Source organism: Cyphomyrmex costatus, unplaced genomic scaffold (assembly GCF_001594065.2).
Source record: "Cyphomyrmex costatus isolate MS0001 unplaced genomic scaffold, Ccosl1.0 scaffold8, whole genome shotgun sequence".
NCBI lineage: Eukaryota > Metazoa > Arthropoda > Insecta > Hymenoptera > Formicidae > Cyphomyrmex > Cyphomyrmex costatus.
Window position 1 is genome coordinate 1,809,477 of NW_017280375.1, and position 23,509 is coordinate 1,832,985.

General features: G+C 32.8%; 3 protein-coding genes across 3 annotated transcripts; 2 read left to right on the top strand and 1 right to left on the bottom strand.

Moving 5' to 3' along the window:
• Positions 1-312: 312 nt before the first annotated feature.
• Positions 313-8,740, top strand: LOC108781276 (5-aminolevulinate synthase, erythroid-specific, mitochondrial). The gene is made up of 4 exons (XM_018549199.1): positions 313-400; positions 5,402-5,456; positions 7,058-8,343; positions 8,425-8,740. Exons 3-4 carry the CDS (start codon positions 7,072-7,074, stop codon positions 8,674-8,676), a joined length of 1,524 nt encoding a protein of 507 aa, XP_018404701.1. The 5' UTR covers positions 313-400; positions 5,402-5,456; positions 7,058-7,071; the 3' UTR covers positions 8,677-8,740.
• Positions 8,741-10,409: 1,669 nt separating this feature from the next.
• On the top strand, positions 10,410-11,908 carry LOC108781326 (beta-1,4-N-acetylgalactosaminyltransferase bre-4). Its single transcript, XM_018549264.1, has 2 exons — positions 10,410-11,350; positions 11,429-11,908. The coding sequence occupies exons 1-2, from the start codon at positions 10,550-10,552 to the stop codon at positions 11,621-11,623; spliced, it is 996 nt and encodes a 331-aa protein (XP_018404766.1). The 5' UTR covers positions 10,410-10,549; the 3' UTR covers positions 11,624-11,908.
• A 4,052-nt stretch (positions 11,909-15,960) lies between these two features.
• On the bottom strand, positions 15,961-23,123 carry LOC108781369 (RNA-binding protein 5). The gene is made up of 8 exons (XM_018549324.1): positions 22,939-23,123; positions 21,052-21,651; positions 20,881-20,950; positions 19,549-19,622; positions 18,624-18,737; positions 17,796-18,546; positions 17,544-17,707; positions 15,961-17,460 (listed from the first exon to the last, which is right to left on the bottom strand). The coding sequence occupies exons 2-8, from the start codon at positions 21,625-21,627 to the stop codon at positions 16,459-16,461; spliced, it is 2,751 nt and encodes a 916-aa protein (XP_018404826.1). The 5' UTR covers positions 21,628-21,651; positions 22,939-23,123; the 3' UTR covers positions 15,961-16,458.
• Positions 23,124-23,509: the final 386 nt, after the last annotated feature.

Sequence of the window (23,509 nt, forward strand, 5' to 3'; positions counted from 1 at the left end):
TGCACGTCCGTTTGGTCAAAGGTCACATTGTTGCACTTACCGCGACGTTTGCGTACATCAACGGAGTGATAAACATAGTTCAACATAACCTCAAACTAATTGTGCACGCGCCACACGCAGCCACACGATGACGTTTCGTAGCAATCGCAGTGCAGTTTCACCGCGTGGGTTCGGAGTTAAAGCTCCGGAAGCTTAAGCTGGAAACACAATGAAAAGCAATAGAAACAGGGAATAAGCGATTTCAACCTATCAGAAACCATGTCTACTAGAATGAACGCTTTCTGAAGTAGGTTGAAATCTCTTATTCCCTGTTCCTACAGCCTGTGTTTTCATTGTGTTTCCACTGTTTCCAGCTTTAACACATAAGAGATCTGTTCTTATTCCTGCACTACCTGAACTGGTAAGTGGTACATACACACCGTGCAATATAAATTGAAGTGAAACAACAAGCAAGTGAAGCAAAGCAACGTAAACAGATCAAATTCATATGTGTGTGGGCTGGTATTCATATAATGGTATTCATAAAGGATCATCTACAATAGGCACGTAATATACGTAACGTAACGTCCGTAACCGTAACCGTAAGAAATCTCCTCCTCCCGTCTACAATGGCAGTCCGTAGCGGTAACGTAACTAACGTAAGGAACTGTACTTGTAAAATACAATTGCGAAGTATTTTAACCTCTTCTATTTAATAAACTTGTTGGAGTTTATATTTTACATAAATCATGGAGATCGATCAACAATCCAGAAAGGCAGCCTTGATAATCCTTAATTTAGCTACAATTGCATTACAATTGTTATAAAGAAAAAAGAAAAAAAAGCAGAAAGAAAGAAAGCATTTGAAAGAAAGCATTTTGAGCCTTTTGTCTGTCTTTGTAGTCTTGACGATTTATCGCATATAAATGAGGACAATTTTCAAATGAATTAAATTTTTATCAGAAAATTCCATTTCGTTCAATATTATTATTACTTATTGCACTTATAATCAATACAATTTAATCTAACCCTCTTTCCGTAATCTCTTTCAACCTAACTTGATCTCTTTCCGTAACCGTAACCAAAAGTTCAAATATTCCAACTTTTACGGTTACGATTACGGACGTTACGTTACGTATATTACGTGCCTATTGTAGATGATCCTTAAGTCAGTTCTTGTCTTGACGACTTAGTGATGCGAGATTCTGATTCGATTATTGAAGAATCGATTTTTTTGCGAATTAATCGTTTTATTATCTATATATAGATTATTTATTATTATATCCATATATAATTTTTTAATTACCTCCGTATATTACAGGATATAATAGTGTGTGTGTATGTTTTCATAAATTTATAATATATATGCTGAAAAGACACAGACATTTTGAAATACATTATTTTTTTAAACTAGAGACAAACAAAATGCATTTGATTAAAATTTTTAGCAATTGTTTAGTAATTTTGTTTAATACTTCACATTCCACTGATTAACATGTTATTTTCTGTAAAGTACACATAGTTTTCTTATTGTGTACCCGCGTAGTTTTTTTCTTGCTTTCTGAAAATTACAAATGTTGGACAAAATACATTTTAAAAGTTTGCTATTTTTTCAAAAATTAAATACATTATAAGTAAAAATGTGAAGTTTTCCATCAATTTGGCTTTTTTGAGAACTTCATATGTTATCGATGTATCTTTTTATATAAACTATATTTTTTGTCATTTTTATCGAAATAATTAATTGAGCTACAATGACGTTGCGAATTTTTTATGATGATGATAATATCAGAATTGAAACAGTCATTTTAATCGTTATTTATAATGGATAGAAAAAGTCGTTACTGAAAAAAGAACTTTTTGTAACATCGTAACTTCATACATTACTTGTTATTTATTACTTTTTTGTTTTTCAATAAATAAATGCGTAATGATGACTTCGTTACTTTTCAAAAGAACTTGTCCAACCTTACCGTGACCTCAGCGTTTAATTAATTATCATTACAATCATAAAAATTGCAATATCTTGCGTGAGATTGCTTAAAAAAGAAATTTTATTGTGAATATTTTACGACTCTAATGTTGTTCTGAAGAAAACTTAGATGAATTAAATCAAAACATATAAATTTTGTTTGAATAATTATTTTTCGCGAAACACGTATTTCATATTTTTATCTGTAGAACGTTAGCAAATTTTAAAAATTAAAAATTACGATGTTCTATAAGTGCTCGTAGTTGACGTAAAATACCTCATTGAACCCTGCTTTTGTTTTGATTTATTTAACTTCATTTTTAACTTATTTTTTAAATATATTATTTAAAATATAAACTTTTAATTCCAAATTAAATTATCAAAGTAAATTTTTAACATGAAAGTAAATTCTTATAGTTAAATTATATATAGTAAATTCTTATAGTTAAATTATATATAGTTAAAAATTAAAATTTCGCATTAAGCAATTCATATTCAAATTAACTGCTAATTGAATTAGATGAAAAAAATATTTCCTCAAGAATTCACAGTTCTATTCACACGATATACGCGCTGTTTTTATTTTCAAGTAAATTAATGCGAGTTATTGTAAATGTGACGCCACGTGTTAGAATAAATTATGTAAATACAAAGTTTCAAGAACAGAGAGTTTGTATGTCTATATATACTGGGTGATTTAGAATAACCCCGTGTCTTTATAAAGACATGTTCCTGACTAAATTCTGAGACGATTTTTCCTCTACGAAAGTTTAATCCGACGCTTATTTTTTGAGTTATTAAAAGATAAAGTTAACGAATTATAATAAGTTGCGTACAGAAGGTAAACAGGGGCGGCTCATCGCGTCCGACGCGAGTGATAACGATCGAAGGGCACTTAATTGTTGCGATCAGCTGTCTAATTGTAAGGATAAGATTATTCTGTTCCACATAAAACACACACACACACAGCGCTCTCTCTCTTTCTCTCTCTCTCCCTCTCTCTCTCACTTATCTAGCATTCATTGTCTTGTACATTATTGCGTGCGTGCGTGTGTGTGTGTAACTTGACGGATAATTTTCACAACCAAAGTGGAAAAGCAATAAGAAGACATTTCACATTTCCGTGTGAGAGATTAACGTCAAGTAATAAAATAGGATCGAGTTCGTTTTTCTTTCAAAAATAATATTTGAAGCGAATTGTAACACTTTTCACTAATTTGCTCGAAAATGCAGCTCTCTGATTGATATCATCAAGACTGAATTTAAGACGATCTTGAATATATAAGAACTAATATATATCAATATATTGGTTTATATGTAAAGGCTTCCTTCATAGGAAGAAAGTGGCGAACTGGTTACACGATTCTCATGATATAAATGGAGTTGAGTGACCTCGACCAATAAAAAGCCAGATTACGTGAACAGTTTTCTCCAATCTCTCCATGCTAAAAGGGCTATGCCACACAAAATGACATAAACTGCAGAACTGTAACGTAGCGTAAAGTCACTGAGCTCAATAAAATATTTTATGTAAATCAACTTGGCATTTTTATGTTGGATATATAATTAAGCCTATATTTTGCATATGGAACAGAGTATAAGCACAATATAATAAGGCTCTTAAATCAATAAGAATTTTATGTAAATCAACACAGAAATTTTATGCTTTAGTGCTTCATGCTATGGCTACGCAGATTATTATGTCATTTTGTATATGATTGCTCTAAAGCAGAAAGTACATATTTACATAACGCATAAAGCTGGTTCTACATTAGTCGCATTGTTGCATCGCAAACGTGTCACAAAAACGGTCCAATCAGAGTCGAGCTAGCTTGATTGGACCAACGTTTGCGATGTTGCGATGCGACTAATGTAGAACCAGCTCCGTTGTACAATGCCGCGAAAAAAATTAAAATGCCAGCCAATCTAATGACGTATAAATTGTAATATACTCTTCCATTTGTTTCAATATGAAAAATCGGAATGCTGATTGGTAGGTTACATTCAGTGAGAAATGACAATGGAATCGACGTCGAATCAACATCAATTCGGTGTCAATTTAATTATCATATTTCTCCTGTATGTTGAATTCCTCTGTTCCTATTGTTATTGCTATTCCCTCGCATTGTTTAATCTTTTATGATACAAAAAGATATTATTTTGAGTGTATTATAGATAACTGCATCGTACATAAATTCCATATCCAAAATACAAAATATCTCTATGATATCATATGTATTGTTAGAGCAATATGGCCTTGATTTTGACGTATGTTGTTAAAATCATGACTATATAAACAATATATTTAAAAAGTTTTGATTGTAAGAAGTCTATGATACTTTGAAGTTGGAGAGTACTTATATGTATAATGTCAGCGATATTACTAACTTTCAAATCTTATAACTTGAAAAGGATAAAAAATAACTTTATAATAGTGTTTTAAACAGCTCTTGACATATCAACTACAAGAATATACATATAAAAAATAGTAGTTACAAAAGTTACAAAATTTCAAGGTAATTTTTACGTAATCTTATTGACAACGCTATATTCAAGGCATACACTATTTATACTGTGTGCCTTTCAACAAAAGCGACATGGTACAATACTGTGATCATCTCATCCTTGTTTAACATTGGTGAATAACAAGGACCTATTAATACACACTGTGTCACATCGTGTCATCTGTTTCACTTGGAAGGCACCCACTATATATACCTACCACAAAATGTGCCACTTAAAATCTACAATTTTGTTTAAAACATTTTTCAAAAATATATACATTTAAAAAAAAATTTTTTTAAAGCCTGATCATTCTATTACACTCTGTATATTTTTATATAATTTTATATATAGTTGATGTATATAAATTATTTGAAAAAATGTTTATAATAATACAATATCTGCATATTCATACCAAGAAAAAAAAAATTAAATTTGCGCATTTTACATAAAAAATAAAAGTCATCATTACGATACAATTATTTACGTCAAATCGTTGCATCTCACAATTCGCGTGGACCATTTATTAGTTCCGAACGGGAACATATATATGATAAACGTCAAGAAATAAAATCGTAATAGACGCAAGTGACACGTATTTAGCTTTTACATTTCGCAATTTTTTTGAATTAATTTCGTTGATGTATATGTAAAACGATACACGTCTCAAGTGAATCGGCTGTTTCTCTCGAGTTTCAACGTTTTCACAAATGCTAGTATAGTACTGTTGTACTATATACACGGGCCGCATGCGTCAATGTGCGTTAGTAGTAGGTTCGCTGTCTCGCTGGTCGTAGCAGGTTGCAGCTGATCGGTGAAGGATTGAATTCTCCCGCGTTCTCACATAATCTAAATTTTTCTCGTTTCGGATCTCCCTGCTTTCTATATAAGATTTCTCCTAGTTCGCAACAAGCTGACGACTTTCAGTCTCAATTTTTCCGCTTTCAGCTGATCCAACAATACGCCCAACGCGGAGCAACTACTCGTCGTATCATTGGAAAAGGTAACGTATTCACCAGCTGGGTTACGTTCAGAATCATCATCCGAGTGCATCCAGGTGTCGTGTTATTCTTGTTTCATTCGTGAACAACAAGGATAAAACAACATCTGGGTGCATCAGGACGACGATTCTGAACGCACCCCTGGAGACATAGATGCTGCGTCATCCTGTCACTTTCTCTTTTTCCTTCGTTCCGTCATGCATTCTTACAGGTAGCCATTGATGATTATAATTCAGTTTTTTTCACTTACTTTTTTTATAAGCTTCGGTTTGGAGTCTAAAATGACAGGTTGTTATCTAACGTCAACGCCTCTCTCCTCTCTCTCTCTCTCTCTGCTCGTTTTCCCGCACGCGAATTATGCAATTCTCAAGATATTGAACATTTGTAATTATTGGATTAAGATATAATCTTCAGATTGTACACTATCATGCTACCATGTATCGGATTTCTTTTTTAATATTATTTTATATTCTTGATATCATATCTGTAGATTTATTTAATTTGTGTATACATACATATATATGTATAATGTATATGTATACATACATATATATATACGCTTCGATCCCTTTTACTTAATTAATTATAGATTATTGTTGAAATATTTGCATGATGTTAATATTTGTTGATTTTCATTAACTTAGGCCGTGTTCGTATATTATTGTCAATCATCAATATACAGTAACAAGAACTATAGATTTTTAGTACTAACAGTCAACTGGCAGTATAAATGTACAAATATGGCCAATATTATTTATATACATAGGATAATTCAATAGTAAGTAGAGTGTAACAAACTTTGTCAGAACGTTTGGGAGATCATTTTGAGTGAAAAATATCATGAGTGTAAGTTTTATTCTCAACACGTAATTACAAAAATTTTTTAATTTTGCCGCTGCTTAGTAAACGCTAATTAATAGTAACATAACATGAGCGCTCGCTGTTATTGGTGTATTCTTTTAGATCATCAAATCAGAATTTTAGATCTATAAGAATACACCAATATCAAATCAGAATTTTAGATTTATAAGAATACACCAATAACAGCGAGCACTCACTCGTCGAGTCCACTGAATGCTTTCCAATAGTTGCTTTCAGCAGACGCAACTGTTGCGGAGCAGATTCGTGAGCGCTCACTGTTATTGGTGTATTCTTTTACATCGTCCAATAACAGCAAGCGCTCACGGTTCCGTTCCAGATATCCGACCGAATATTGAATATCCGAAAGATGTGACGTTGGATATTCGATATCCGGTAATTTTACAATTCAGTACATTCCTATTTTATTTGCTGCATCAGTAATTCATTCATATTATTTTTTATTTTGATGTCTATCATATATGTGATTTTATGAGTGTTTTTCAGCAAGAGACACAGATGACACAAACATAAACCATTATCGTTGTCATTTGCCATTGTTAAACAAAAAATCATATGATAGAAGCAACATTTTTTTAATTCTATAATTACTGTAAATATAGTAGAACATGATCTGTGTTTATATAACATTTTTTATTCAGAATGATCTCTTAAATATATCAAAATTTGTTACACTACTTACCTTTTTCAATTACTCTATATGCAAATCAATATATACTTTCAGATCTTCTGACAACAATGCCGTGTCCATTTTTGACCCGTTTGTCTGCAAACTATGTTCGCAATTATGGATCATCCCTGATAATGAATTACCGACAACATTGCCCAGTAATGTCAAGATTGTCAAGTACAGTGGCAGAATCAGAGGAGTCTCAGCCAATTCCAGAGCCTATACAAAATCAGTGTCCTTTCTTATCCAGAGAACGGGATGCCATTAAAAAAGCCAATCCAGCAATGGAGGAAGATGTTATTAATCTAGATGCTGCGAAGCAAAAAGAGGAGGCGCAATTCCCTTATGAGGAATTTTTTCATGAGCAACTTATGCGAAAGAAGAAGGATCATTCGTACCGAGTATTCAAGAAAGTTAATCGTCTGGCTGAAAACTGTCCAGTAGCTATGGAACATTCGTGGGGCGAGAAACCTATAACGGTATGGTGCTCCAACGATTACCTAGGAATGTCGCGTCATCCCGCGGTGATTAGCGCAGTTCGAGAAGCGTTGGATAAGTTTGGTGCTGGTGCCGGAGGCACAAGAAACATCTCGGGCAACTCTATGGGTCATGAGATATTGGAGAAACGACTGGCACTGCTGCATCAGAAGGAAGCCGGTTTGCTTTTTACTTCCTGCTTTGTTGCCAATGACTCTACTTTATTCACGTTAGCGAGAATTCTACCAGGTTGTCACATTTTCTCTGACGCCGGGAACCATGCCTCTATGATACAGGGCATAAGGAACAGTGGCGTGCCGAAACATATATTCCGGCACAACGACGTGCAACATCTGGAGGAGCTCCTGTCGAAGGTGGACAAAAGTGTACCAAAGATTGTGGCGTTTGAGACGGTGCATTCCATGACCGGCGACATCTGTCCGTTAGAAGAGTTGTGCGACGTCGCACATAAGTATGGTGCAATAACGTTCGTTGATGAAGTCCATGCCGTTGGCTTGTATGGCTTTTCTGGTGCTGGAATCGGTGAAAGGGATTGGGTACTTCATAAAATGGATATTATATCTGGCACCTTGGGAAAGGCTTTTGGCAATGTAGGTGGCTACATTGTTGGTTCTGCGAAGCTAATAGATATGATAAGAAGTTATGCAGCCGGTTTTATTTTTACTACTTCGCTACCGCCTACTGTCCTGTACGGAACCTTGACATCCATCGAAATTTTGGCATCGGACGAGGGCAGATCATTGAGGACGAATCACCAAAAAAATGTGGCCTATATGAAATCTATTCTTACTGCCGCCGGTCTTCCGTTAGAAACATCGCCCTCTCACATTATTCCGATAAAAGTAAGCTGCGATTAAATGGTTTAATTAATTTATCTTTATATAATTAAATAATAATTGCTAAAATTATATTCTTTTTTTTAGATAGGAGATCCATTGGTGTGTAGTCAGATAGCAGACCATTTATTAAGAGATAAAGGACATTATGTGCAAGCTATAAATTATCCCACAGTTCCAAAGGGCGAAGAGAAATTGAGATTAGCCCCAACTCCGAAACATACTCAAGCCATGATGGATAAATTCATGTGCGACACGTTGGATGTTTTTCGTCAATTAAATATATTCAAGATAGCCGCTAAATCGAACGATGTGCCGCGTGCTATTCTGGTTCATTGACGAATGTATATAATATATGATTGTATACATAATCTATCGTATACAAAACCTATTCACGCAGATATCTTACATACATCTCGTTTAAGGATGTCTAAATATATATTTATTTATCCTGTTTATCCGTTGTGTTCTAACTACATTTAAAATTAAATCTTGTTATTTTATCACAACGTTAATAATTAACAGAGGTTTAAATAAAGTGTTAACTAATGAATTCTATTTATCTTTACATCTTATTAGTATTTTTTTAACTACGTCTATATTTACCCTGTTTTTTATATACGAATGTAAATAAATAAACATGTATATAATATATATATGATATAATTATATATATGAAAGATATGAAATATGTCGATACGTGTCCATATATCCTTCTTTGGTAAAATTACTGTTTAGTATAGTAAAAACAATAGCAATAATGACAAAATGTCAAAAATTATTAAAAGGATCATTTTTACATTGTTTCTTATACAAAAAATCAAGTTTAGAGAAATAAAAAAAAATGCTCATGTATATAATTGTGCATACTTTTATGTCGCTGCGCTTGCTTAATGCCGGAATACTACCGCGTGTCTTCTGCTATATAATTAGTTGATATGAGCAATTTTTTTACATTTCTCCAAACTTTTTCTAAAACAAAAATACACAAAAATTGTCCTTTTAAATATTTTTTGCGTTTTTTCACATTATTATTATTTTTAAAATATATTAAACTATAAATTTTACAAAAGAAAAAAGGAAGTATATGAATGTGTACAGATATTTCATATAGAATATAAGTACATATGTTTTATATATTATATATATAAGTACATAAATATAAAATGTTTTATATTTATGTATATTTACTGTATGTTATATGTATGTTTATTTATATATATTCATGCATGAAAAACTTTTGAAATGAAAGGTATTAATTGTTTTATATCTAACTTTTATAGAAGTAACTTGCAATATAAGTATTCCAATTAATTTGTAATATATATATATTCAATTGCAATTCTCTCGCTTCAGCATCCTGCATTCATTATTACACGTATATCAACGTTCAACATCAAAATTCTCTCTAAAATGCCATAATAATACATATTCCAAAGATTTTTTTACTTTAAACATAATGTCATCGGCAGAATTGCGTAGCTCGTCAGAATTTTAAGTAAATTGGAGTAAAACGGGCAAAAAATGTTTTTTATCATATTCAACATTTTTTAAATAATAAAACAAAAACTTGTTCTAAGTAAATCTACGATATCTACAAGTACAATTTTTTGAAAAAAAAAAAAGTAATTTTTTTGTTATTGAACAGATATTATTAAGTATTATCGAAAAGAGGACTTAAAATCTTTAAATTTAAACTAATATTTGCGACTGCGCATCTCATCGTTCTCCAGCTCGTCTCTCGTCTCTGTCGTCTGCAACAGAATCTCATTTGACGGCTCAGCCGGGGTGTGTTCTTGCTTCGGTCAAGTATTGCATTATCTTTAATTTTTGGAAGTGTCCGCTGGGTTTAACTTATGCATTTAATTTTATCTAATTTTATACAAATCTGTCGAAAGTTGAAGGATTGGAGGTGTCTTATATATGTTACTGGACATTTCTGACTCCGTATCAAGTCGGAAACGTCGGCCATATAAAGGAACAAAGGAAGAATGTCGTCTGCAATTGTCACCTTTGCTCTGCTCTGCTGCAGGTGATTCTGCGAAAAAGATGTAAATTTTGCACTTCTGACAGCGTCGTCGGCGGGCACGCGCGCGAAAATGCCCGTTCGATAAATCAGTCAAAGATTACGGCGCAAATATCGCAACTTGTCCGAGACTCACTTCCTTCGATTGGTATGTTTATCGGCGGTATACCGCGTATATAGGTTAGTATGAAGTTTTTCAGTATGAAGAACTTTATCAGTACTTTGAAGATAGTTTTCCTGAATTACTTGCGCGCGCTATGCTACACCGTGACATTCACGCTCCTGTGCTATTGTCTTCATCCGGCGCGATTCGCTTCTCACTACACCTTTATCAAGACGGAAAACATCTATGACGAGATGGAGAGATCGTATCCACCGAGAGACAACTCCTGCGTAATCTCCGTCAGCGATGGACGATCCTCCCAACTGTTTTATCCAGAGGAACATCCCAGGGAGGATCCAGTGGTAATGGCCCGGCGGCTCGGTATTTTACCGGGCGGCCAGTGGAAGCCACTTAATTGCCATCCCCTCTTCAACGTGGCTATTATACTACCTTATCGCAATCGGCAGAGTCAGCTTGCCATTTTTATGAATTACATACATCCCTTCTTGCAGTCGCAGAATCTGGACTATCGGATATTCGTAATCGAGCAGAGTCCGATGCGCGAGTTCAATCGCGCTAAGCTCTTCAACGTTGGATACGCCGAGGCTACCAAGATCAACGATTTCCATTGTTTTATTTTCCAAGATATAGACTTGATACCGCAGAATCCGAACAATATCTACGCATGCACCAAAATGCCCAGGCATATGAGCTCCAGTGTAAATACTTTTCGATACAACCTACCTTATACTGGCCTGTTTGGAGGTGCGATAGCGTTGACGAGGAAGCAATTTGAAAGAGTAAATGGATTTTCCAATGTGTTCTACGGTTGGGGTGGAGAAGATGATGATTTCTACAGTCGTTTACAATCCAGGGGTTTCCAGGTTTGGTTAACTTAAATCAGTGTCAATGTGCTTATTTTTTCAAGTAATTCAAGTAATATAATTGGCTTTGTTTTACAGATTACACGCTTCGGACCTAATGTAGCACAGTATTATATGCTGACGCATAAGAAGGAATCTCCCAGTACTACGAGATTTGAAAATTTGGAAAATGGTGCTCGAAGATACGACACTGATGGATTGAGCAACCTGGAATACAGAGTATTAAATCATCAATTGCGACCATTATATTCTTGGATTTTAGCTGATGTGTAATTCACAAGATATTATTTAATATTACGATATATATATATATATATCTTTTTTAAAGATATTACTGCTAATCATATAAGTTATTATAGCGCATTACATATTTTTTAATATTAAAAAGTTTTATCTTATACAAAGTAAATTAGAGATAGGGATTGGCAGGTGGGCACTGCTCGCGGGCAATAAATTGAACGTCTTGGGCAATAAGTGATATAGGGAGAAATAATGAGTGTCACACGTGAAAGATACAGGTCTCTAAAACATAGGTGGACGAGATATGTACACAAAGAAAGGACACGTACTTATATATTTAGTTGCTATTTTCATCTACCTTTCAAAGAACCCGTATCTTTTATCTGGTATCTCAGTAAAAAAAATTATATAATGAAGTATACAAAAATATAATTATATTAAATATATTTATAGATATATACATTGTCTTTTTCTTGTATAATTTCTGTTTATTATATATATATATATATAGAAAACAATATGATAATTAAAAAATAATTAGAAAAATTTACGCTTTCAGCAGAATATTTATTTGCGATATTTAAAAATCTTTTTTGCTGAGATAAGACTATTCTTCTAAATTGAAAAGTAATATTGGCACTGCCGAGATTGATTATATATATATATCAATAACAGTTTAACTAAACTTCTAAAGAATTTAGTATTCAAGACTCAAAACTATAACGTTCATATGTATGCGCGATGCTATTTTTGTAGTAAAAAAGTATGAAATATAAAATTTCATTCTAAAGTACAAAATAAAGAAAAATAGAATACGCTCCTGAGTTATAGATAAAGGGCGAGTTTTTTAATTTATTATTGATCAATCAATAATTAATTTATTGATTGATCAATCGCATTTGATCAATTCATAAACGCAACATTTACGGAATAAAATTACATTTGCGCATATAATGCGTAATTATAATCAATCGATAAATTAAAAAAACTTACCCGAAGTTGATTGTAGGCATGCACAACAGTTTAGCATCCGCGAGCGCCCAATTTCCTAAAAAATATTTTGCCGATCCCCTTTAAAGTATTCAACAAAATGTATATAATTGTTTTAACATGTGATAGAGCATTATGATTACTTACTAGAATATTTTTTAATGATTGAAATAATATTCCATTTTTGTGTGTTAAGAGTTTGAACAATTGAACTTGCAACAAATATTCCCTTGTATATGAGATTAATGTTTTTTCAATAATATTGGTAGCACATAATGATGACAACAATAATAATAATTAATTAACAGATTGTACAAAGATGTAAAAGAAATATGTAATAACATATTATATTATTGATAAGAGTTAAAGACTGTAATCATCAGATATATTTCTTTAGCTCATTAAAAGCTCATAAGAAAGAACAATGCCATTTAAACATATAATATTTAAATGTACTGTCACTATACATTACATCACTTAATTTTATATTTTTGTGATATTTACTATGTAAAAGAGTTGCAGCTATTTAATGGTACAAATTTTCACATACATAGAAAGTATGTTATTGTAATCTTTGATCAATAATACCTCTGATCCAAAGAGAGATTCTGGTCTTTTTGTTGTAACTTATAATAGAGTGCACAGTATTTTTCGTACTGAGATTGTTCCTACTTCTACTTTAGATATAAATTTTTTTCTTGTGTAATTTTAATGTAAGATGCGATTTGCATATGTATGTGTGTGTTTAATATATAATATATATGTATATATGCATATATATGTATATACTATTATGTATATAATTTAACTCTGCGTCACAGAAGTCTCAGAATCCCACCTTTTTCCACTTAATTTTTAATTATTTTGATGAATTTCTTGACATTAAGTACCCAGTTTTTATATTTTTGTAGAGTCCCTAAAACATGAATAAGTGTTAAAAAAATATAACCATTAATTTTTATTTGCTTAATTGCTGTAACTAAATAAGTATATATATGTATATATATAGTCAAAATTTATGTTATTTTATTAAAATTATTTTTTAAATATATTTTGAAATTATTATCAATATCAAAATAGCAATTAGATACTTAATTAAGACATTTTAAACTATTTTTCAGAATTTTATCAATTTTTTCCATACGTTTTTTATTATTATAATTGATAATTTTGGAGAAATATGGAAATATTGATATTTACTGTAAATCTAAATAGATAGTTTAAATATTTTTTATAATGTTTTAGGGGTTTTTTGGTTTACTGAATCCTAATCTGTGATCAAAACTTTATTTCAAAATAAAAAATAGTGAAACCGTATGACGGACCAAAAACGAAAAAAATAGTTTTTATTATTTTAAAACTGTTTAAAATTTAGTTTCTATATATGTTGTCACTGCATTTGAGAGTCTGAAGATTATTAAAATCTTTTTTTACTAAATAATTTATTTTTGTACATAATGAAATACTAAATATTTTATTAAAAATTATTTGAATTATTGGTCCGTCATTGAAACGGCAATTAAATTAAAAAAATTAACTTTTGATTCATAATCAGTAATCCAAAAAATTCCCGGATACATTAAGTTTCAAAAAATTGGTCTTGTACAAAAATTCGTGACATAAAGTGTTAAATATGAATGAATAATTAGAAGAACTTTCTACATTATTCAGTCTCTAATGCTTGATACCAACTTATTATATATATCTAAATGTTTATAAATTATTCATAAACAGAGTATAGAAATTTATATTTTGAGTATTTTGTATCTCTGAATATACAAAAAAATCATAACAGAGCAATATTAGTGATTTAAGTATACTTTAGAATTACGTTTCAAAACTAAAAATTAAATTGGTACGTAGTTTGCAGAATTGGATGTGTATATTAGAAAGTCCACGTTGAAATATCATGATTTAACTCAGATCGAATAAAGCATTTCCCTACTCCTAATTGTATTAAGTTATAATACATCTAAAATATCATCTAAAACAATTTAATTAATTAAATGAATATATAAATAGTAAATACATTAATTAAGTGAAAGACATGACAATGGAAAATGTTCGATTGTAGAAAAATAAAGTAAAATTATATAAACATACATACACCCTACTGTATGAATATTTAAAATAATACACTTTTAAATATATTTAAAAATGTAATACAAAATTTTTAATTTTTTACTATATTTCAGATATAAAGGAAACAAATTTTAAAATGTTTTTGGAGATATAATTTTCATATATCATAAATATATATGTATATCTAATATATATTCTCGTATACAAAATTTTTAACAGTCCTAAAAGTATCCGATAAGAATTTAAATTGATCTGATTTAGAAAAATCATTATATATGTAACAATTACATACATACATTTAAGTATATTGTAATATACTTAATTATGTACATTTATATTTTTTATGTCACGCGAACCGCGTGATATAAAATATTATGAATAACTAGTGGGGGTATAGTGTATATAGCGCGGGACGGGTGCGAATAACGCACTCGCTTCGCTCGTGCTTTCGCGCCATAACACTAGCCCCCACGCGTTACACAATGTACTATAGATAATCGTTTTTTTAAGCGTTGAATCGAGTTATTTTTTTTTGTAAAATCTCTGATTAGATTTAATAATCATGTATTCTCTGTCTCTCTCTCTCATTACTAATACAATATTTGATATATAAATAATTTTTGGATCAAGTATAAGAATTTTAGGATGTTATAGAAGATAAATAAGACAGGTAAGTTTATAAAGTTTAATCTGTTACAAAAAAGTTCACACGTTCTCAATATGCAAATAAAATAGCGCTGCGAGTAGTTATTAATTTTTTCTAATTTATTTAATATATGAATATATAGCACAATAATTTTAGAAAAATAACAGTAAATTATAACAATGCTATTAGAAATGTATACAGTGATTATAATGCATTACCTTCAAAATATGACAAAAATTGTAATAAGAAAAAATAAATGTATATACGTGTATGAGAATAAGCAAAAACTGCAGTATCTTCATATCCAATTTGATTGGGTCAGAACTCTTCAGACTTCGTTGTAATACAATAAATATAAAATATGCGCCAAAATATATATATATATATAAATTCAAATATATCGAATCGTACGTAATGATCACGTATTTTTTTTAAACAGAAACATGAAATTGAAGCAAGACATAATATAGTTTATATATTTCTGCATAATGCATAATGTAATATTCGTAGTGATATTTATTTTTAATACAACTTTATATAACTTGTTAAATCATTAAATTTTTTTATGTTATAAATAATTAATTTTGCTAAATGCATACAATTTGAAAAAAAAAAAAAAAAACTTTTAACAAGATCGTATTCGTTTGTCGCGAACTTTTTTACTACTATTTAATTACATAATTTATTTGTGGACACAATTATTGCATTGCACAATGATAAGGTAATTATATTTATCTCGATAGTGATCTCGTGCAGAGAATGCATCCTTGAAAGAATATTTTTTTAGTTTACGAGTAACACGGCTGTTACATAAATAAAGTATGTATATTATGTATTTTGACAACATACTATTTTTTCGTTTACCGTATATATTATAAGAAAAAAATTTATTATCTATAAAGAGAAAATACTCGTTAAATCATCACGAAAACGGGACTTTACACGAGGATATATAAAATGCGTATTGCATGGCGCACGCAACAGTCCCAAAGAATTGGCTATCACTGTGCAGTTACAGTAAATTGCTATTACATTATTCGAATGATAACAATACGAATGTGTAATTATGTGTCTATGGAAAATGGAGTACCAAGAACTTGTGTGTTGTGTATGTGTATATATAAAACCTATCTTAATCATATCCTACGTATTACGTGTCAGATAGTTCTTGATATCGTGCGTACATCATCTTTTTTACGCAATCCTTGTAGGTATCGCCCGGTAGTGCACTATACGACGAAGTTTTTGCTCCTAAGCCGGCCGTAGGGACGCGCCTCTCTGCTTCAATAATACTCGTTCGACCTTGATTAGATTTTCCTAAACCCATTCCTTCGCTCCAGCCCATCTTTTGCAGTAATTTATTGCCAACGTTATCGGACCCGATACCGGCTCGTGTAGGCTCCTCATAAGATACCGACATCTCCTCCACCTTAGTCTTTAAATATTTTTCCTTCAATTTGTTGGGCTGCGGTGGTTCGGGTTCACCATATTTGGCCCTTCTTTCCTTGGCACGGTCTCTGTATTTATTATTTCTCTGCTGTGGATCGTTGGGATCCAGACCACGTACTTGATACCAGTTTTCAAGATTTTGTTTATGAAGATCGGACAACTGTTGATGACGGAGCAACCCCTCCTTACTTGGGAATTGTCGTTTGCAGAGTAAACATGCCAGCTTACTCCAATCCGTATGTTGTCTTTCTTCCTGTTGCACGTCTTCTATCTCCTCCTCTGTATCGCTACCGCCTCCGTAAGCAGCTACCAATCCATTACCGCTTTGATCTTCATCCTCGTGATAAGGATTTGCGATAGTTTTCTTTTCCAGAATAGCATACCCCGCGTCTGCCGCACCACTTCCGATACCTTGATTGCCATCCATACCGGCAAACTCAGAATTCCAATTACTTTTGGCGTTCTCCTTTTTCTGATTTAAAGTCTTTGCCCAACGTTCCATGTCTTTTGCTATCTTCTTCGCTACTTTTACTTTGTCCTGTTTGCTATCCTTCTTTTTGTTCTCGTCCTCTTTCGATGCTTCCTGAGCTGCATTACCGGCTAACAAAGTCGTAGCTTGATTGCTGATAGTGTTGGCGGAATCTGTACTACTTGCCGTTGCTGTTATCGTGCTTGTAACTCCTTGCGTTGTACTTGCAGTAGTCTGTAAATGATATGAAAATATTCGTCGTGATATCTTTAAACGAATTGATTTAATGTCCTTTTACGAGATTCTATTTTAATTACCTTAGCTGGTTGATAAGAGAATGATTCGGCGTCCCAATAGAGAAACTGTTGCGTATGACTGTTATAATAATATTGTGAGTTTGGGTCGTAATATAATCCCGTACTAGGATCGTAATAGTAGCCAGATGATTCGTCATAATGATAAGTGCTGACATCCGGTACAGCTACAAAAATAATAAATAAATATAGAAAATTAAAAAAAATTCAGTTTATCCAAGATAGATTTAAAAAGCGTATTCTATGAAAACTCACAATATATTTTTCCATCGCTGGAGTGTGCAGGAACTCTTCCACTTGCTAATACTGTACTGGAAGGTGCTGTAGGAGTTGGTCGTCCTTTCACGTCGTCGGTTTCACCTCCTAGCTTTCTGGATGCCTGCAATTGTTGTATAGCGGATTGCGCTACCGCTGCGGCCGCGTTCACTCGATCCGTTTGATTCAGGGATGGCAATGTAATCGCCGAACCTTGCATTATTTGATTTTGATAGTATTGTGTGTAATACTGAAGGTAATGAGCCTTCTGCGCAGGCGTTTTGGCATACAAGTTGGCACTATATTCAGCCAATTGAGCGACGTCGTCCAAGGTATATCTCTGTGGCTGAGTGTCGTTTGACTTCCACGCGTTGGCATTATTAATTTGATGAAGTTTACAGTATGTTATCTCCACCTTTCTGCCGTCAACCACTAGTCCTTGTTTTGTGAGCGCGGTATGCAAATACATGGCATCTACTACATTGCCCATCTCCAGGTAGCATACTCCCCTAGACGTGTTCGTGAGAGAATCGCGACCAATGCGAATACTACGTATTGGCATCGATGACAAATTCTTCATCGCTTGCAGAACCGAATCCTCAGTCGTTAATACATCTAGTCCTCGTAAAAGTACAGTGTTTGTGGGATGCGGGCTGATTTCGTCGCTACCTTCCCCGCCTTCTTCGCTCTCTGCTCGTGAGGCAGAACACTTGAAGCAAGTTTCACGTCGTTTGAAATTGTGTGCTCCACACTGTACAAAACAAATATAAAACAGTAATGAATTATTTATGAACGTATTCTATGAAAGAGCAAATTTGTGATACGAACCTTAACGCAATGCCAATCTTGCGTATTCTTCGCTGGCGGTTTATCCACATGACATTCTTTCGGTATACTGTACTGCATCAGTGCACGATATTGATCCTGCAGCATCAGCACTCCCTGAAACAGAGAATTTCAGTGTTATCCCGTCCAACGTCTTCCTAAGGCCTCTTTTCTTTCCCGTAAACTTTCTTCTTGGTTGACGAAATTATAGTTTTCTACTTCATAGCTTTCTGTCTCAAACAGCGAACAAAGCCTCATGGGCTTATTAACATGGGCCATTCCACACCGCTTGCAGACTGACTTGTTCATGCGCGATTTTATGTAGATAATTTAAATTTTAAACAAGAAAGTGCAGGCAAGCAATACGTGAATTGCTTGCGCGTAATAAATTTTCATGTACGAATAAAAAATTCTTTTCTGCATAAATTTCCATAGAGACTTTGAACGTCGCAAGTAATTGCATTAAGAACTAAGCAAAATAGAAGAAGCAAAGATATAAATAGTACAATAAAAAGCGAATTACGCGAGTAGCAAAAATCGTAATTCGAAATAAGTAACGTGCCGAACAGAAAATATGCAATCAAAACGGTATATAAAAAACGACTGGAATGACCCTCCTCCGGCCTTTACAGTTAATCCGTGAATTTTAGATATGTAAAAGCACGCGACGCCGACGGAATGACAAACGCAAACTAAATCCAAATTGCGCGAGTATTGCGAGCGAGTTTAAGAAAAAGTCTGCAAAATATGTGGGGATTCCTAGATAAATAATTAAATACGGTAGATTGAAATAGTTTTTTATAGGTGCACAGCCGTGGCCACGGGGAGGGCCAGAGGGCTGCGTTACCGTGCCTTGCCGCCACGGGGCAGTCGGTGGCACGCGTGCAACAACGCATCGGTTGGGTATCTGGACCGAACTTCTTTCTACCTGTTTCATCTCCATCCATCGTGCGGCCTCCTGAGTCGCGTTAAACTCGACGAATGCGAAACCTCGCGAAGCACCTATACAGAGCAAATACACACATATCCAGAGTTAATCGACGTTTTTGCCTGGGTTTCTCTACTCTGAGAGGGCAGGCAATCAGCACCGACCATTGACAGACTGAGTTTCAAACGAAGTGTCTCTTCGCTTCGTCGCTTGCTTTCATTTTCCATTTACCTAAATTTCAGTAGAACGAATTTTGTGCGAGAGACCGCAGTTCACCGATATGTACGGGATAGTATATAATTTTTACGAGATTTTTTCTTTTTTTTTTTTAAACGCCGAGTCTTTGTCTGACCGAGACAAAAATTTCTTAGCCTTCTTTTACCCTTCTACGCAAACAGACAAGCACGACGTAAAGACTTTTTGCGAATTAAAAAAAAAAACGCCGACAATAGTAACCGAACCCAGACGTATATTAACCATATACTGTTTACAATTTGTAGTAGCAGTTCAATTTATAGATTAATGTAAGACATCATTTTAATAATTTACAATATCATTTTATTTTCACTTGTAATCTGAAGTTTTAAAAGCAAGAAAAATTCAACAAGCAGTGAAAAAAAACTTAATTTTTTAAAACATCAATTAACAAAAAGTTGATATGTGCATATATATTATTTTTTTATTATACTTTAAAATATTTTTCAAGTTTTTTTGAAACTTCATGTTACAAGAGAAAAAAAAGAAGCTATATTATTAAAATAATGTCTCCATATGTAATAAGAGTATCCTAACTGAAGAATTGTTATATGTTTCAACTATTATAAATGTAAATTATATTACCCCTACTTCTGAAACAATCGCGAATCTATCATTCAAATGTAAAATGCAAGATCTTTTTTTAAATATCTTTTTAGATTGTATTAAGAAAATTTAATAAAGCTTTTATTGAGTTATTTCAAGTGATCTTAATAGCTTAATGATCTTTTTTTGCAAATTCCTCTCCCATACTTCTCTATACTTACCTCTTATAATTAATAATTAATAAAATAGCTAAATTTCTTCATATCACTTGTACATATTTCCCAATATTTTGGGAAATATATACAAATGATATCAAGAAATATGATAAACTTAAAACTCTAACAAGTAGCAATTTGTAAGAAACTCTTGTAAATCTGTACAATACAATTTTTTTGTTTCATTTACAATTTGGTAAACACCAAAGGTTGTATAAATCTAACGATACGAATAATATTACAAATAGCAATTAAATTAGGATGCGTAATAATGATATTACAAGGATGTTGATTTTTAATACAATGTAATAGTTACCTGTATCTTTTTTCCGTATCAACCTGATATCCTTAGGCATAAGACCACAGTTGAGGATGTCTTGCCGCACCTGTGATACACAGATAATAATAATAATAATAATGGAGCAAATGCTCGATAATGCTGGCTCACGAGTGGCCACTATGATAGGCCACAAAGTTGACAACCTACGTCATTTTCAGTAATATGCTGAGCGAGCCCACGTATCATTATGGTGTTGTTGGGTGATTGCGATTTGTAGTGGATTCCCTCCATGGACGAACTATAGGCACGACCATGATCTTGTTCGAAGTCCAAACTTTCTCGACTATGATCGTCATCGCGATCGCGATCGCGATCTTCCCGTTTCCCCCTACGATCCCTATCTCTGTCCCGATCCCTGTCGCGTCTGGAACGGTCTCTATCTCTGTCCCTGTCCCTGTCTCTATCCCTGTCTCTTTCCACAGAGTCCCTATCTCTTTGTCTCCCGTAACGATCTTCGCGATCCCTATAGCTGCGATCACGATCGTCTCTGCTACGATCTCTCCTATCTCTCGAACGATCTCTTTCGCGATCTCGGTCTCTTCCACGATGATTTCTGTAATCCGGACTACGATGATCTCTATCACGATGATCAACGTCACGATGTTCCGAATATTCTGGTGATCTGTTGTTTCCATAATCACTGCGGTAGTCATAATCGGAATTGTGACTTCTTCTTTCTGGCCCATAGCCAGGCTCCCATGGGTCGATATTATTGCTGTACATGTTATTTGCACATTTATTCAATTTCTGAAAAAGAAAACAAAATCATTCTTCTCTACATATATCTTTAATAATTACAAAAATTTTATTTTTGTACAGAATATTTCAAATAAGTAAAAATAATGAGATTTCCAACAAATAATACAGTATAACAAATCATTACATGTTGTTTGCTAATCTTAACTCTAACTATACACATTGTTTTTTTGTATTCTTGATATAATTACTCAGGTCTTTTTGAGACCCCATCCATATTTGTTACTGTAACTTCCATAAAAATGGACATATTTCAATTAATTTTCTTTTTTTAATTAATGAAGAATTAAGGAACAAGTCCATGTATAAAAGTTGATAGAATTAAAGAGTCTTGAGATATATAAGTTCAAAGAAAAAGAAAAGTTCAGAAACATGAAAAAAATCTCGATTTAGCAAATTGCACTGGGATTTCCAAGACTCCAGTGTGTGTATAGCTAGAGTTGAACAAAAACAAAGTGATTACTTTGTCATCTGTATCGCTTGTTGAAAAGCTTCCATAATTGTTTTATACATAATTAACAAGATTTTAAAATGTTTCAAATATTAATTCTAATTTTACTGTTTCTCTTTTCATACATATGTACAAGTACATTTTAATATATGATATATAAAAATAAATAAGTTATGTTTATATAGTATTTATATATTTGTATAGTCAAAGATGTAAATGTGTCCAAAATAAATTAGCAAAGTTATTGAGAATGTACATTGCAAATGTTATTTTAAAAACTGAATACATACTGAACCAAAATTTTCTTTGAAGAGTATAAACTTCCAAAAAAAATCTCCCAAACTTTCAAAGAAATGTATAAATTAATAGATAATATTTTTAAATAAATATTTTTTACTACTTTTAAGAAAATTAATTCCTTTAATATTTGAACCTAGTAGAAACAAAGAATTATAAAATTTGTTACAATAATCATATACATCATAAATACATTACTGAAACACAGAACTAAAAATATCCTTTTATTTTAAAACTTAAATTTAGATTCCTCGTTTATCACTACTTTCTTAAATGTGCAGAAAAAAAAGAAGAAGAAATAGAAGTCGATACAATGCAGCAACTTTTTATGAAACTGTGACAGCAATGGGGTTTATATAGAACGGCAATGATTTCGTAAAGCGCAGATTAACGAACGTCCCAGCGATGCGTTCGCTGTATTTCGTTCGATTAAAAATTCGTAGTTCGGACCGCATGTCTCGATGAAGCCACGACGCGCGAGTATGCCAATACCTCAGCAGTCTCAACACATAACGTTAAATAAATCTTACCAGCTTCAATGATTCCTCGTCTTAGTCCGTACGAGTTAATTTTCAACAATCTCCAAATAAACGATGGCAAGGAATGCCGCAACGCTCTATATTTATTGTTCCAAGGCTCGCTGAATGCTGCTGAATGCACGGCGCAAGAAATATTAACGTGACGCGCACACAAATGGCGTTACCGAAGACCTCGTTCGATCTGTAAAATATGGCGAATATGGCAAGTCCGTCAGTCCGTGAAGAACATCGTAGAAGAAACCACAGACTTTATATATACTACTAGATTAGAGAACCTGGCGAGAGAATTGCCAACTTGATCCTGCGACTAGCTACTTCGTGATTGGCTGGCACCAAACATACAGATTTGAGCATTGCGACGTCAATGCGTTGGCGCGTTATTGAAAGTATATTAATTTATTGTTAGTTCGTGAATAATCATTTCTTTGATATAATATCAATTCAGAAGAACACAATTACTAATGTATTTAATAATCAACTTAATATATGTCGCCAACATTACAATATGATAATCGTTTTGACGCCAAACATTGGCGTCAAATACCCAAATCCACACATGATG